Consider the following 14,015-nt stretch of genomic DNA (forward strand, 5'->3'; position numbering starts at 1 on the left):
AACTTTGTAGTTTTTTTCACATGCTTTTGCAACAACTAGTAATGTTAGAAAAACTACAACACCACACCGGATCTAGCTAGACCGGAAACAAAATAACAGGCACGCCGCACACACTTGTTTGGGCTTGCGAACCGGCCAAAGAGTAGTAGGCTAACGTTACGTTTTGAGTGGATGAATGATGAGCGCGAGACGCCGAAATGGATGCCAAGATTCTGAATGGAAAGTTTACTTTTAAAAAGTTGCTAAATGGTTCCATTGACAAGACCAACGTGATCTGTGTGTTTTGCCGTTGTGAACTGGGCGATCATCGCAGCACGTCCAGTCTGAAACACCACTGGATGGCCAAGCACACACACAGCTGATGCGAATTCTCTGATGCGCTTATTTGCTCCAAGTGAGAATGTTAGTGTGAAATTGAACACTACAGTATATGCCAATGTTGTTTTGCCAAAACGTTTGCACAAAGCAAGCCGATCCACTATTCCACGTTGATAAGAGCATTAATTGAGAAAAAATAATGGGACAAAAAGAAATCAAGGGACATTTAGAATAGATAAAAATGTGTGATTAATTGCGAGTTAACTATGACATTAATGCAATTAATCGCAATTAAATATTTAAATCGTTTGACAGCACTAGTTTTAAATAATGCATTATACTTTCTGAAGGACAGATAAGCAGTATAATCAGGGCTTGACATTAACACTGCTGTATATCTGCTGTAACGCAGTCACTCCCACTCGCCACTTTGGCTGGTTGAATTTTATATGATATACATTTTTCAATTGTAGTCTTTAAAAAAGGCATCTGAAATATTAAACTAAGTGCAATGTAGTGTTGGCAAAATATCGATTTTTCTATACATGTTGATACTGAAATATCTGAAACGCTTCCAATACTCATTATCCACAGAATAGATAAACAATACCAGCTGCTCTCTCTCTCTCTCTCTCTCTCTCTCTCTCTCTCTCTCTCTCTCTCTCATCTCTCCGACAGTGAGTGACACACAAACCCGCCTCCATTCACTCACTCGTTTCATTTGCTCCTGATGAATATTGTTGCTGTTACAGGGTTATGTTACTATTATGTTACGCATAATTTTACTCATTCCTGCAGATTTTATTCTCAAACCCAAAGTCCGCACACGTAAAGCCGTCTCTCAGTACTAAACTGAGTTATTTTTTGCTGCTCATTGCGCTTAAACAGTCGAATACACACAAAATAATGTCAAAATCCCAGTCTTGGTGAGTATTCATGTAAACAAAGTCAGTCATGTTTTAAGTGAACGTAAACAGTTGAGAAAGAAAACACACGTGTAACAGTATAATGGATCTGTGCATCAGGTCTTAAAGTGACAGCGGCCTAATAAACCTGCTGCCAAATTATGAGATAATATTAAAAATATCTATATGGCAGTTTTTCCCCATGGTATCGATGTCAAAATTGTGTCCAGTGAAAATACTGAGCGGCTGTAACTTGGGAAAACCACTCGTCACAATGTTTGGTGAGCAAAAAAGTTAATGTCAAGCCCTCATTATAATGTATTATAATATGTGGTTACAATTATTCATATGTTCATATAATGCATTAAAACACTTTTATAATGCATTATATATATATAAAGGCTTTAATTAAAGCATATTGTCCTTTTATAGGTTATAAATAAATGGCTCTGTTCCTGAATTTTCATTTGTATTTTCACTGCATGTTTGATTTTGTTTTTAAAGCACTGAGATGCCAGTTTGTGACAATGATGAGTCCGTTCTCTCAAACCAAAAAGAAGAACTGTGCAACACAGAAATGGATATCATCGACAAGAAGGTACTGGAAAGTATAATAATGTTATATAGAATGATGCTGGTGATCCGGGCCTTCCCCACAGATTTCAGTCTTTTCTGCTGTGCAAGATCCATGTCCAAACGACAAACTCTTTTCAGTCAGACTTAAACAATAATGGTAACACTTTACAATAAGGTTCATTAGTTAACATTAGTCAATGTATTAACTAACATGAACTAACAATGATCAATACATTTGTTCAAATATTTATACATTTTTGTTAATGTTAGCTAATAAAAACCCAGCTGTTCATTGTTTGTTCATATTAGTTTACAGTGCATTAACTAATGTTAACAAATACAACCTTTAATTTTACTAGGCTAAATGTTGAAATTAATATTTACTAAGATTAATAAATGCTTTAGAAGTATTGTTCATTCTTAGTTCATGTTAACTAAGGTAGTTAACTAATGTTAAATAATGAACCTTATTGTAAAGTGTTACCGCAATAATGCGTCTTTTTTGCCTTTGTCTAGTAATGAGTTATAACAGGCTTGGTTAACGCGATTGAACCCTCAGCATGTGGACAAGTTAATCAGATTACAGTGTTGTGCGCATGGCTCCGGAAAAGAGGTGATGCGTGGCATTTACTTAATCCTTCAAATATTCGATTTCGCATTTGCATTATGTACACAGACAGATGAAGACTGTAGATCTACTACTCAAAAAACTAAGAAGTCATTAGCTTTGGGATTCACATATAATCTCCACCTTGTAGAATATAGGAACAACAGTTTTAACAATCAATTCTGTTTGTCTATTTTGATCAATTTATGCAGAAATGTAGCTAAATCTAAAGGGTTCACGTGCTTTTTTCCTGCCACAATATATTTAGGCAACACTTTACAATAAGGTGCCATTTATTAACATGAGTTAACATGAACTAACAATGATTTTTAATAATCTTGAAATCAGAACAAATAAGAGGTCTTTATTCCATTAAATCATCCTGCGAGTTTCAGATCTTAAAACATCCTCATTATAAACAAAGCATTTATTTAATCAAGCTCCGAAAACAGCTCGTTTTGATATTACAAGATCGCTGACGTCACACGGGTAAATACATTTGCATATGCCCGCCTCCAGAGCGAGACATCGACCAATCATAATCATCATCGCAACATAGGCATTCATAATGCTTTGTCTGTAAATGATGGTTTTATATGGATAATGTGAGTGCATTATTATAATAGCGAGTGTGTGTTGATACTGTTTCCTGTGCAGTGACGTTAGCCAATCATTGACAAGCCTTAAAGGAGCCGCGCCTTAAAAACGGATCATCTCAGACAGATGAGGGATGAAAATAATCGATTTTTTGCGCATGATTTTTTTCTTTTTTTTAACTTGAACTTTATTAACATTAAACATTAATATTAACATTAACATAAAAGTTTAAACTTTATTAACATTATAGGTGAACCTCAGGGAACATATTAAAATAATAATAAAAAATCCATGTCATGACCCCTTTAAAGTCCATTGCAACATTTACTAATACATTACTCACATCTCATCTGTTAACATTATTTAATGGACCTGACCAAACATGAACTAACAATGACAAAGATGAATAAATACTCATGCTTATTGTTATTTCATTTTAGTTAATGCACTAACATTAACTACTGTAAAAAAAAGTTTTTTACTGAATACTCTGATATGTATACATCAAGTAGAGAGTGTGGCAAGACCATTCACAATGCTTGACTGGAGAGAAATCACATACCTTGACCTCAGAGCTCAGGGTCGGTCATGAAAGGTTTATAACAGTGTTTTGTCTGTGGAGAAAATGTGGATAGTAAATTAGTATTTACTATTCTATAATCAGGCTTTGAAATTCACTCTTTCACTGGCCAATTTGCTACTAAATTTTTAAGTTACCAGCTATTAAGAACTTCTACTAGCCAAGAAAAAAAAAGAAATGTGTGTGTGTGTGTATATAAATATATATATATATATATATATATATTAAAAAATTTGGACTTCATACATTCATTTCTTATTAGAACAAAATCCTGTCATCCAGCATCTCCTCCATCCTCATCCTTTTCACCAAAAATGTGTTTTAGGTGGACAGATCAATACAGAACAAAGTATTGTCAAAAATTTAGGATTTCTGTTCACCAAATGCTTTTTAATCTTCGCTATTGCTTCAATGTAAATGAACAAGCGTTCCGTTATTTGTTGTGTAGTGACGTGTGTGTTCAAGTACGCCAGATATAAGCAGAATCTGCAACACGCTGTATTTAATATATCACGACTCACGAGTATATGAGCTAAATCTGTGCAGATTTGTCTTACACGAACTTCCAGCAAACTGAGTAAACATAGTGAGGGGCTGTTTGCACAAAACCGTTTTCACCTAAACACGTAAAACTTTCTATGCTTTTTTGCCATTCATTTACACGACAACGGCGTTTTGGGCGCCTGAAAACACAAACTTTTGAAAATGGGTTTCACGCGTATCACGTGTTCAGTCTTTCGTGTTTGATCGCCATCTAATGGCCTGGCAGCAGAATACAGCGTTTTTAGTCATTTTCACGGATCCGTGTGAATGAGGATAGCTTTGACAATGGTGTCGTCTGTACACGATAAAACTTGTCTGTTTTAAGCATATCGTTGTCGTGTAAACGTAGCCTAAGTAACACGCCAAATTGGCTTGTGATTTGACAGCGTCATATGATTTTACCCGCATTTGGCAGGTTGGACGGGTGTTAATTTAAACCCTGTCCATAATTATTGAGTTATTATTACAAACAAACATTTTGTCTATGGTTCCTCTCCCGTATAGAGATGGCTGATAGCACGTATAGAGGAGCGTTTGAAGTGTCTGGAGGAGGTCCGGTCCGGCGTCCAGGGCGAGGCGAAGGCGAACGGTGTGTGTGGCGAGGCTATGGAGGCTCTGGTGCGGGAGAGCTGTGTGCCAGCCGAGCTCGAGCGATACACACAGTTTATAGGAGACCTGGAGCGGGTGGTGAGTCTTCTTCTCTGCCTGTCCGCTCGTCTGGCCCGTGTGGAGAACGCCCTCAGCGCTGCGGACGACAGCATGGACGCCGAGGAGAAGGTGAGTTCATTACACACGTAAAGGTTACAGATGTAAAATAAGTCTCTGATGTCCCCCGAGTGTGTGTGTGTGTGTGAAGTTTCAGCTCAAAATACCCCACAGATATTTTTATATAGCATGTTAAAGTTGTCACGTTTTGAGGGTGAGCAAAAACACACTGATTTTGTGTCTGTGCAAGTGCAAATGAGCTGCTGCTCCCGGCACAGGGGGCGGAGCTTCAACAGCTCATGTCCTGAAACTTTCAAAAACTTTCAGCCTTTTATGTTCAAACCGGAGTCAGAAAGATGGAGAGACTCAAGAAGAAGTGACAACATGTAGAAGCAACATTTCTGAATGGTTAGTTGATGAATTTATGAAGCTGATGTGTAGTTATCTTCTAGTCAATGATTAGCATATTCTGTCTTGATAATCTATAAATCGTGTTCCAGGGGGCGGGGTCTATGTAAAGTTTATGGTTGGTGATGTCACTAACCCATGAACAAGCTCATTTGTAGTTCCTACCAGCCTTTTGAAAATTAAACTTTTGTTTAATTTTCATAAAAAGTTTCAAGTTTGTTGTAGTCCTTAAAAATGTATTTCTGTAAAAGCTAATATCTCCCTTTGCTTTGAACTTTGAGCGTCGTAACTTTGCAGATGTTGTTTATGCTCAAACAGCAACATTACACACTAACTAAAGCTAGAAAAGTGAAATCATAATCAACCACCCCTTTAATGAGGTGTGTCTGTGTGTAGATAGCTAGGAGTGGGCCCTAAACACACGAAAGGTTGAGTTCTGGGAAACACTTATTTCGTTAGATCTGGCTTTAAGATTGACTGGTTCTGCTGGATCAGATGTTGATGGTGTCAACACTGCCTGACCGAAACCACTCTTCAGTTTCGATGAGTTTTGCGATTGCACTGCCCTCTTGTGACAAACATCTGAAGTGCAATCTGTGAGGAGGTCAAACATCAAATTATCTGTCATGTTTTGTGACTATTGTTGATAATTGATGTCATTTATTTTGTGACTAAATAAATTATTCAAATATAAACTACCATTCAAAAGTTTTGGATTTTAAAGTCCGCCTGTAGTCAATAATTATATCCCTTAAAACTCATCTTTGATCACCAAAATTATATATTTAAGTGCTTTTGTGAAGAAAAAAAATCTTCATGCCTTAAAATAGCCCCGCCTCCACTCACTCACTCACTCAGCTCAGAGATCCACTGGTTGACGATCACACGTTGATCTGATTGGTTACAAGGTAGTTTGTGACGTCAGAAACACCAGCGATTTCAAAGCGTGTTTTTGAGACTGTCTTTGATTCACTGCAGTTTTAAGGAGGAAATACTCAGCAATGCTGTCGACTTATGAATTTACACATGGTTTGTCTTACAGCATATTAAAAACACCACACAGACACATAAACAACATTAAAAGCTGGATTTTCAACACAGGGGGACTTTAAAGAAATGAAATGTCGTGTCCTTGCTGAATGAACATATCATTAATAACAGTGAAGATATGTAAAATGTTACAAAAGATTTGAGACTTGATTTTTGATTTGATTTGATTTATTAGACAAGAAAGAGCTGAAACATGCTCATTTGTCAAGGATAACACAATAAGGCTAAAAACTTCCATTCCTTTTCCATTCCGGTCCTTGATGTAAAGCACAAGGTTACATTGGCAATGCATACTGTTATAAATACAAAGCTACAATTAGCTAAATTTACAATCACAATCTTGCAGTTGTGAGAAAAAACATGGACATGGAATGTGAATGTGTTTCATGGAGTTGTGGAAGACTTTCTAAGAGATCAGATTTACAGTTGTTTCCTAAAAGAAGTTCTTCGGAAATATCCTGAGATAAAAAGTTGCAATCGCCCTTTATTCCATGGCAGAAACAAGCTTCCATAATAAGAGCTTTAAAGCCATTTAATGTCATTTTTTCCCCTCAAGAGATCAGATTTACATTTTTTCCTGTGTGCGCGGACTAATTAAATATGAGCCGAATTGTGACATACTCATAAAATAATCCTGACTTTCCTTTATCCACAGCAATCGCTGGACAACCGCTATCGTCTCCTGTGCAAACAGAGGGAGGACGCCAAAGACTTGAAGGAAAACCTGGACCGTCGGGAGCGCCTGGTCTCCAGCTTTCTGTCCAAGCACCTGACGGACACACAGATGCAGGAGTACCGGCTCTTCATTCAGACCAGCGCATCTTTGCTCATCCGCCAGAAAGACCTGGAGGAGAAGCAGCGTTTAGGAGAGGAGCAGCTCGAGGCCTTGCTCAGCACTATCCCGACTCCATGAGGACAGCTCCGGACATCTGCCTTTCACCTGTTTTCCTGTGACTGTTAATGCTTTGACACACCATAGGGGCTTTCCCACCGGAGGAACCTTTCATAGTTTCTAGAACTATTGGCGGAAGATCCCGGATTTTGGCGCGTTCGCACCGCAGGAACTAGGAACGATTTCAGTTCTAGGAACTCCTTATGGAGGAACTAATTTAGCTAATAACTAATGTAACCCTAACCCTCCTACCCTAGAGTCGGTCTAAACCAGCGCTGTATGAACTATCCGTGACGTTAGTGTTCGCTGATTGGCTGAACACACTCGAAACATTTCTTAAAACACACAGATTATAGCCTATATATTTACTCCAGAAACTAACTCTACGAACATGTAAAACAGGGATAGATGAGCCTCTAAACCTTTACGCTGAGGAGAACATCCAACGCCACTTTGAGGAGAACAAGAGAAACATGATTATGTGTTTCTGCTCATCAGACACACGGCATACGCTAATAACTCTTCATCACTGTCTACTCTCTGTGTGTAACAGTTCTGTCTGATAACGTATGAGACGGCACTGATAGACAGATCACACACTACTGAACACGGAGAATGAGAGCGCTGCCGTTCTCAGAGACGTCAAAATAAAAGTCTCAACAACAAGCGTGTCTCACGTCACTTCAGAGTTCCTGCAGGCGCTGCGAACGCAACCAGGAAAACCTTCCTATGGGAAACATTAGTTCTCTGGGAAACACACTGGCGGCTCGCTCCGGTGCGAAAGCCCCTCATGTTTCGCTCTGTAGTTGAGTTCCTCTGCTGGTCGTATCAACTTGACTTTCGAAAACCATGGAAAGCTTTATTTAAGAGCCCAGGAATGTGTCCTTTCAGGCGTGTGTGACAGATCGCTCTAAAACGACGACCAAAAAAGAAAAAAAGGAAGAAGCACTTTTGTAAAATAAACTGCACATGCTCATATTGTGTGTTCATTATTAATTTCAGGGCTTCGTTATTGCTTTGATGCTGCAGCGTAGTGTAACTTTTCATTCTTTCCCATTCATTTTGTCCTGTTATTTCATTTGGCACTGTCATGTTGAATGTGTGTAATGATCGAGTGTGTCTGTATTATTTAACTGCATGTATATTGAGAGCATGATTCAGCATCTTTGTAAAACCCTTGCATTAATGCATGTATCCACAGTGACCCATGATCTTGTGCTCTGCTGTTTGAGCTACAGAAATGACTGAGTCGCTGACACAAACATGTGAGCAACATTCTCAGTGAGATCAAACAACTGGCCAGGAGAGGCCGTGTGTTACAGTGATTTTACCAGCTGTAAAACCATGGTAAAATCACTCGAGTGTTCTGCCACAAGTAGCTTATTGCTTTTATAAACCAGCAATATGATAAAACCAGTGTTCAACTATAGTTACATTCACTGTTAATCATAATAATTGGAACTAGATTTGCATTTCCTGCTAGTAATAACATGCTTACAAAGTGTTTTAGGTTGAAATGGCAGTAAAATGCAGAAAAAAAGAAATATGAAAAGTTGATGGATAAAACGGGAATCACAATTCAGCAAGTAAATAGTCTTAAAATTTATTTTTTGAAACTTTACAAATTATCTACAGAACAAAGTTTAAATCTCATCAGCACTCTGAATTGTGGAAGCTTGTTTCCGCCACAGAATAAAACATTTTAAAAGATAATTATGACTTTTTATCACACAATTGCGAGTTTGCATCTAAAAAATAAATGTACATTTATCTCAGAATTGCGAGATATAAAGTCAGAAATAAACTCGCAATTCTGACTTTTTTCTCATGATTGCGAGTTTATATCTCGCAATTCTGAGATAATTGTAAATGTATTTCTAAGATGACAACTCGCAATTGTGAGATAAAAAGTCGTAATTACCTTTTTTATTTATTTTTTTATTCTGTGGCGGAAACAACCTTCCATATTGAATGAAGTGATTTCAACCAGGTTTCCTGATGTATTAAACATTCAGTTATCTGGTCTTTAATAACATTCTCAAAACATTAGCACATTATTAATTTGTTCAGAGAACATTCAAAAGTAACGTTCGCATAACCACGAAAAACATTTTTATAGTTAAAGTATGTATGTATGTATTGTTTTGACTACTACAGCATAAAATACCATAATATGTTTGCAGATGTTTAGGAAACATGCTGAAATTCACAAACCTGAAATGAGCGTTCCGTGGCGGAATGTCTGTTCTTGTTTTGATCTGTGTGACTCCGCCCACTGCCAATTTACCCAATAGTATTTCGACACCCCCGTTGGCGGGAAACAGTGCGTATTGCATCCATGGAAACAGCGAATGAACGAACGGACCAGAGATCGCAGATTCTACCAGACCAAAAAAAAAAAAAAAAAAAAAACTTGTTTGAGGATGAACTTGTGAGAACATTCATTACTTCTGTCCATTATAGTACTGTTGATACGTTCACATTGCAAATGCGTGTATTTTACAGTCATTCCGTGCTTTAAATTGCAAATTGTCAAGGAAATTGAACTCTCAGAAATGTTTTCTCTCATTTTCATTAGCTTTCTTGTGGGATACATGAACATTTGGCTTCTCGGTTGGTTAAACAAGTGAAAGTTTGTTCTGTCCTTTGTGCCGTGGGTGATCCCTGGTCTTTTCGTCCAGTGCTCATGTTTATACGGCCTGAAGTCACACATGAGAGCCCTAGTTCTCCATAGCGACTACATGAAGCCATCCTGTCACGTGTGCAACCATTCTCCACTTCATCTGCAGCGATCAGGTTCAGCTTTGCTGGATGTGGATCATGAAACGAGACTGTAAACGAGCATTTGTCTAGTGTGCTGTGAATGTGACTTCATCAGTTTTGCTGCCATCTTGTGGTTTTGTGCATGAATTATATTACCTTTGGTTTAATGTGAATAAAGTTGTCTCACTGTGTACCATGTGTTTATTTCATTGATGCAAATACCTGTAAAAAATGCTTTGAAATAACATAAATTGTATAAAAAAAAAAATAAAAACATGAATAAAAATAATGTGATGTTTGAAGTTTAGCCTAAAAATTCAAATGGATAAATCTCTAGGCCATATAATAAGTATATTTATGTATATGTGTATATATATATTTTTTTTAGCCTATTTAGGCCTTTTCATGATGCATGTAGGAGGAGATGTCATGACAACTGTGTCACAATGCTAAAAACAAAAACACTTGTGGGTTAAATATGATGCAACTGAACTTCTCCATGGAAAGTCACGTCAATCTTGTATTTTTATAGTGAGCTTCATAAGCTCTTAGCAAAACACCAGTGTTATGAAACACATACTGTCACGCATGCCGAATCATGCACACGCGTGTCTGAAGGACATCTCGTTTCTCTTCTAATGAACACAGATGGAGGAGCACGTGCTGGACCTCCAGGCCAGAGGGTCGAGTTTAATACTGATGCATCATGGGAACATCTAGAGATGCAGCTGTAAGCAAAACTGGTCAGTTCTTATCTTGTCAGACCATCATGTTGGTTTAAACTCCCAGCACTGGTTTCCATTGCTATTTCATCATCCACTGCTGATCTGAGGTCAGCCATAAACACTGACCTCTATATATAGTCTTGATCTTATTCATCACGGCATCAATAAACAACATCGCAGATATACACGACAAAACTGAGTGAAGGCTCATGCACAAGATTACGTTTATTTGCATAATAATTTACATTTTTGAATAAGAAAATGCATTTATTGTAAGATAAGATCCGTATTATAAAAGTCCCCAAAAATCCTGGATTATGGATGACTAAAAATGAGCATTAAACATGAATCTACTCGTGTTTAACACCTAAAACAAGAATATTTCACAACATCTGATGCATAACACACTGATTTGCTGCTCAAGAAACATTTATGATTATTATCAGTTTTTGTGGAACAGCATTTATTTATTGTGTGCATTCAGTGTTCTTGCTGAATAAAAGTATTATTATTATTATTATTATTATTATTATTATTATTGAAATAATAGTCTATAGCATCAATCATTCATGGTGAAAATAGAATTTAAAAACCTTTTTTGTATGATGGGTAAAAACCATATGCACAAAGCATTAAAGCCTATCTGCAAAGTATTTGCTTATTATTTACAGTTATTATTGTCATCCCTTCAAAAAATCCCCTCCAATAAAAATAGCTTTGAAAACATCCTGTATTATAGAACAAGTTTTATGTATTTTTCTTCTTTTTTTATTACGTTTTCCTTTTCTCTGAATCCCAACATGTTTGTGTTTATTGTTGTGTTATTTCGTTTTGAACTGAATTATAATTTGCAATTAAAAAAAAGGAAAATAGAATTTAAATGAACAGAATTCCCATATGAAGGCTGATTGACATGAATATTCAGTTTTTTAATAAGCGTCTAATCGTTTATGGATAGCCGTCCGACACGAGCCTCTGTTTATGCGACACCGGCTCGTTCTTTGCTTTGTTTAAAAAAATAGTAATCAATCATTCATAGTGAAAATAGAATTGAAATGAACAGAATTCCCATATAAAGGTTTATTGACATGAATATGAACGTCTGCTCTTTAAATTTTTATGTAAATTTACATTTTTCTTCTTTTTTTATTATTACTTTTACTTTTCTCTGAATCCCCACGTTCGTGTTCATTGTTCTGTATTATTTCCTTTTGTACTGAATTATAATTTGCAATATACATATAAAAAAAAGTCAAATAGAATTTAAATAAACAGAATTCTTCTGGATTCCCATATAAATTCCCAATAATTGGCATGAATATGAGCGTCTGCTCGGTTGTGGACAGCCGTCCGACGCGAGCCTCTGTTTACGCGACACCGGCTCCTTCTTTGTTTTGTTTAAAATAGTGTATGCCATCAATCATTCAGAGTGAAAATAGAATTGAAATGAACAGAATTCCCGTATAAAGGCTGATTGACATGAATATTCAGTATTTTAAGAGCGTCTGCTCAGTTACGATAGCCGTCTGACGCGAGCCTCTGTTTATGCGACACCGGCTCGTCCCTCTCCGCTCGGTCGTCTTCTCCCAACGACATCAGCTGGAATCTCGGCTTGCTCTTTTTCTTGATCCCGACCGGATGAGTTGGGAAAAGCCTGATTTTGGGGTGTTTCTGCGGGTCGCACTCCTCTCTGAGCGCCAGCGCCTCCTGCTGGACGGCTCTCGGCTCTCCCAGAAGCTCCCTCAGTTCTCCCGAAACCTCTTTCCTCAGATAGTGGTAGGGCTTCTTCCCACAGTTGTCCCGTATATTCCCGTTGGCTCCGAACTTGTGGACCAGCAGTTCGATCACAGGTGTGTGTGTGTGGATGGCAGCGATGTGTAGCGCAGTGTATCCGCCGTTAGACTTAGCGTCGATGTCCACTCCGTGTCCGCTTTTCCTAGAAACCTCAATAATCCCACAGACCATGTCCATGTTCCCACTCTTGACGGCCCAGTGTAACGCCGTGAACCCAGACGTGAAGTCCTTCTTCTCCGCGAGCTGGGCGTCCTTCAGCAGGAGCCCGTACACATGACTCCACTGCCCCGCCGCGGACTTCACTAGCCACTGGTGCTCCGCGGGATCCAGCGGGAACTGATGCGACTGCTCCTTCGGCTCATCCGCTGGTTTCGGAGTCTTGAAGTGTCTCCGAACCTGTGGAGAGTCGCTAACTCCATCCGTCGTCGTTCTCCTCCATTGACGTTCTGGTTCAGAGTCGGTCGTTCCCGAGGGGCTCTTGTGCTTCTGGCTGATGTTTGCTTGTGGGATTCGTAGAGGAAGTGCACATGGTTTGTTTGTCTTCTCCGCTCCGTGTTTGTCATCAGACTTCAGTGGAACGGTGAAATTTAAAGACTTTTTAGGTCTAAAGTCCACATTCTTGCATCTTTCCAAAGCAGTCTCTATTGGAGAAGGTGGCGCTGGTGAAGCTTCAGTCTCTGACCTCTTACTGTCTTCCTTCTGTTCCTTCTCGTCTTCCTCTGGACCTTCATAATCATCGTTTGAGGCTTTTAGTAGGTGATGGTATACTTTCCTTAGGACTATATACTTGGTGTCCTGGAATTCTTTAACATAGGCAATGTTGTTCACACACGCCTTGAAGAGATCTCGGTTCTGCTTCTTCTCTGCCGGATCACCGCAGTTTAGTTGCTCCTTAAACTTGCTGAGCAGCTCTGAGTTCCTCAGCTTTCCTCTGCCTTCTAACAGTGTGTTTAAGATCGCCTCTTGAGTCAGAGCCATTTCTGTGTTCGTCCTAGATATAAACACACATACTTTAGCAGGACGAGTCTGTCGACTGAGACTCCTGGACTGTAGCCACACCTTTACCTGTCTTCCGGAAGCAACACGTAACAATGGAGAAGTAGGAAAAAAATCAGACGTGTTGGGGGCGGGGCTTTAAAAAAGTTTAAAACCGATTATTTTAATTTAATTAAAATCTTTCTTTTTTTGTCAAGAAGATGGGTAGACATACAGCGAGCTGCCTTTAAATAGTTAAATAGTTTCAAACAAAATCATATCAGTAATAATGAGTACAGTATAGGCTAATTATAAAATTATAAAACGCTAAACTCAGTAAATCAATGTATCGTCCGTGTGCGTGTATTTCGATGAACATTATGTACAGTTTATGTCATCATTACTTGCGTCATTTTTTATTTAGAAGCTCTATCTTGTCGGGTCTTGAGAAAAGACATTCCTGAAGCAAGTGGGAGTTTCCAGGAAGAAGCCATATTGAAGGTTTTTGCGAAATTACGAATCCTAGTATGGCTAAATATTGTCTCATGAATATTAATTCCGTCGTCTCGAGCTGCTA

At 38.3% G+C, this 14,015-nt stretch overlaps 2 protein-coding genes across 2 annotated transcripts in view; one reads left to right on the top strand and one right to left on the bottom strand.

The window, feature by feature from the left end:
• The window catches only part of shroom1 (shroom family member 1), a 57,401-nt gene extending 49,296 nt beyond the window's left edge, over window positions 1–8,105 (top strand). Inside the window, exons 6-8 of the mRNA XM_081389924.1 lie at window positions 1,728–1,821; window positions 4,631–4,903; window positions 6,945–8,105. Of these exons, the coding sequence (XP_081246050.1) occupies window positions 1,728–1,821; window positions 4,631–4,903; window positions 6,945–7,202 (625 nt within the window). The 3' untranslated portion in view covers window positions 7,203–8,105. The remainder of the gene's footprint in view (window positions 1–1,727; window positions 1,822–4,630; window positions 4,904–6,944) is intronic.
• A 3,637-nt stretch (window positions 8,106–11,742) lies between these two features.
• On the bottom strand, window positions 11,743–13,528 carry sowahaa (sosondowah ankyrin repeat domain family member Aa). The gene has a single exon (XM_081389950.1). It carries the CDS (start codon window positions 13,439–13,441, stop codon window positions 12,179–12,181), a length of 1,263 nt encoding a protein of 420 aa, XP_081246076.1. The 5' UTR covers window positions 13,442–13,528; the 3' UTR covers window positions 11,743–12,178.
• Window positions 13,529–14,015: the final 487 nt, after the last annotated feature.

This window comes from Scardinius erythrophthalmus (genome assembly GCF_964197995.2).
Source record: "Scardinius erythrophthalmus genome assembly, chromosome: 17".
NCBI lineage: Eukaryota > Metazoa > Chordata > Actinopteri > Cypriniformes > Leuciscidae > Scardinius > Scardinius erythrophthalmus.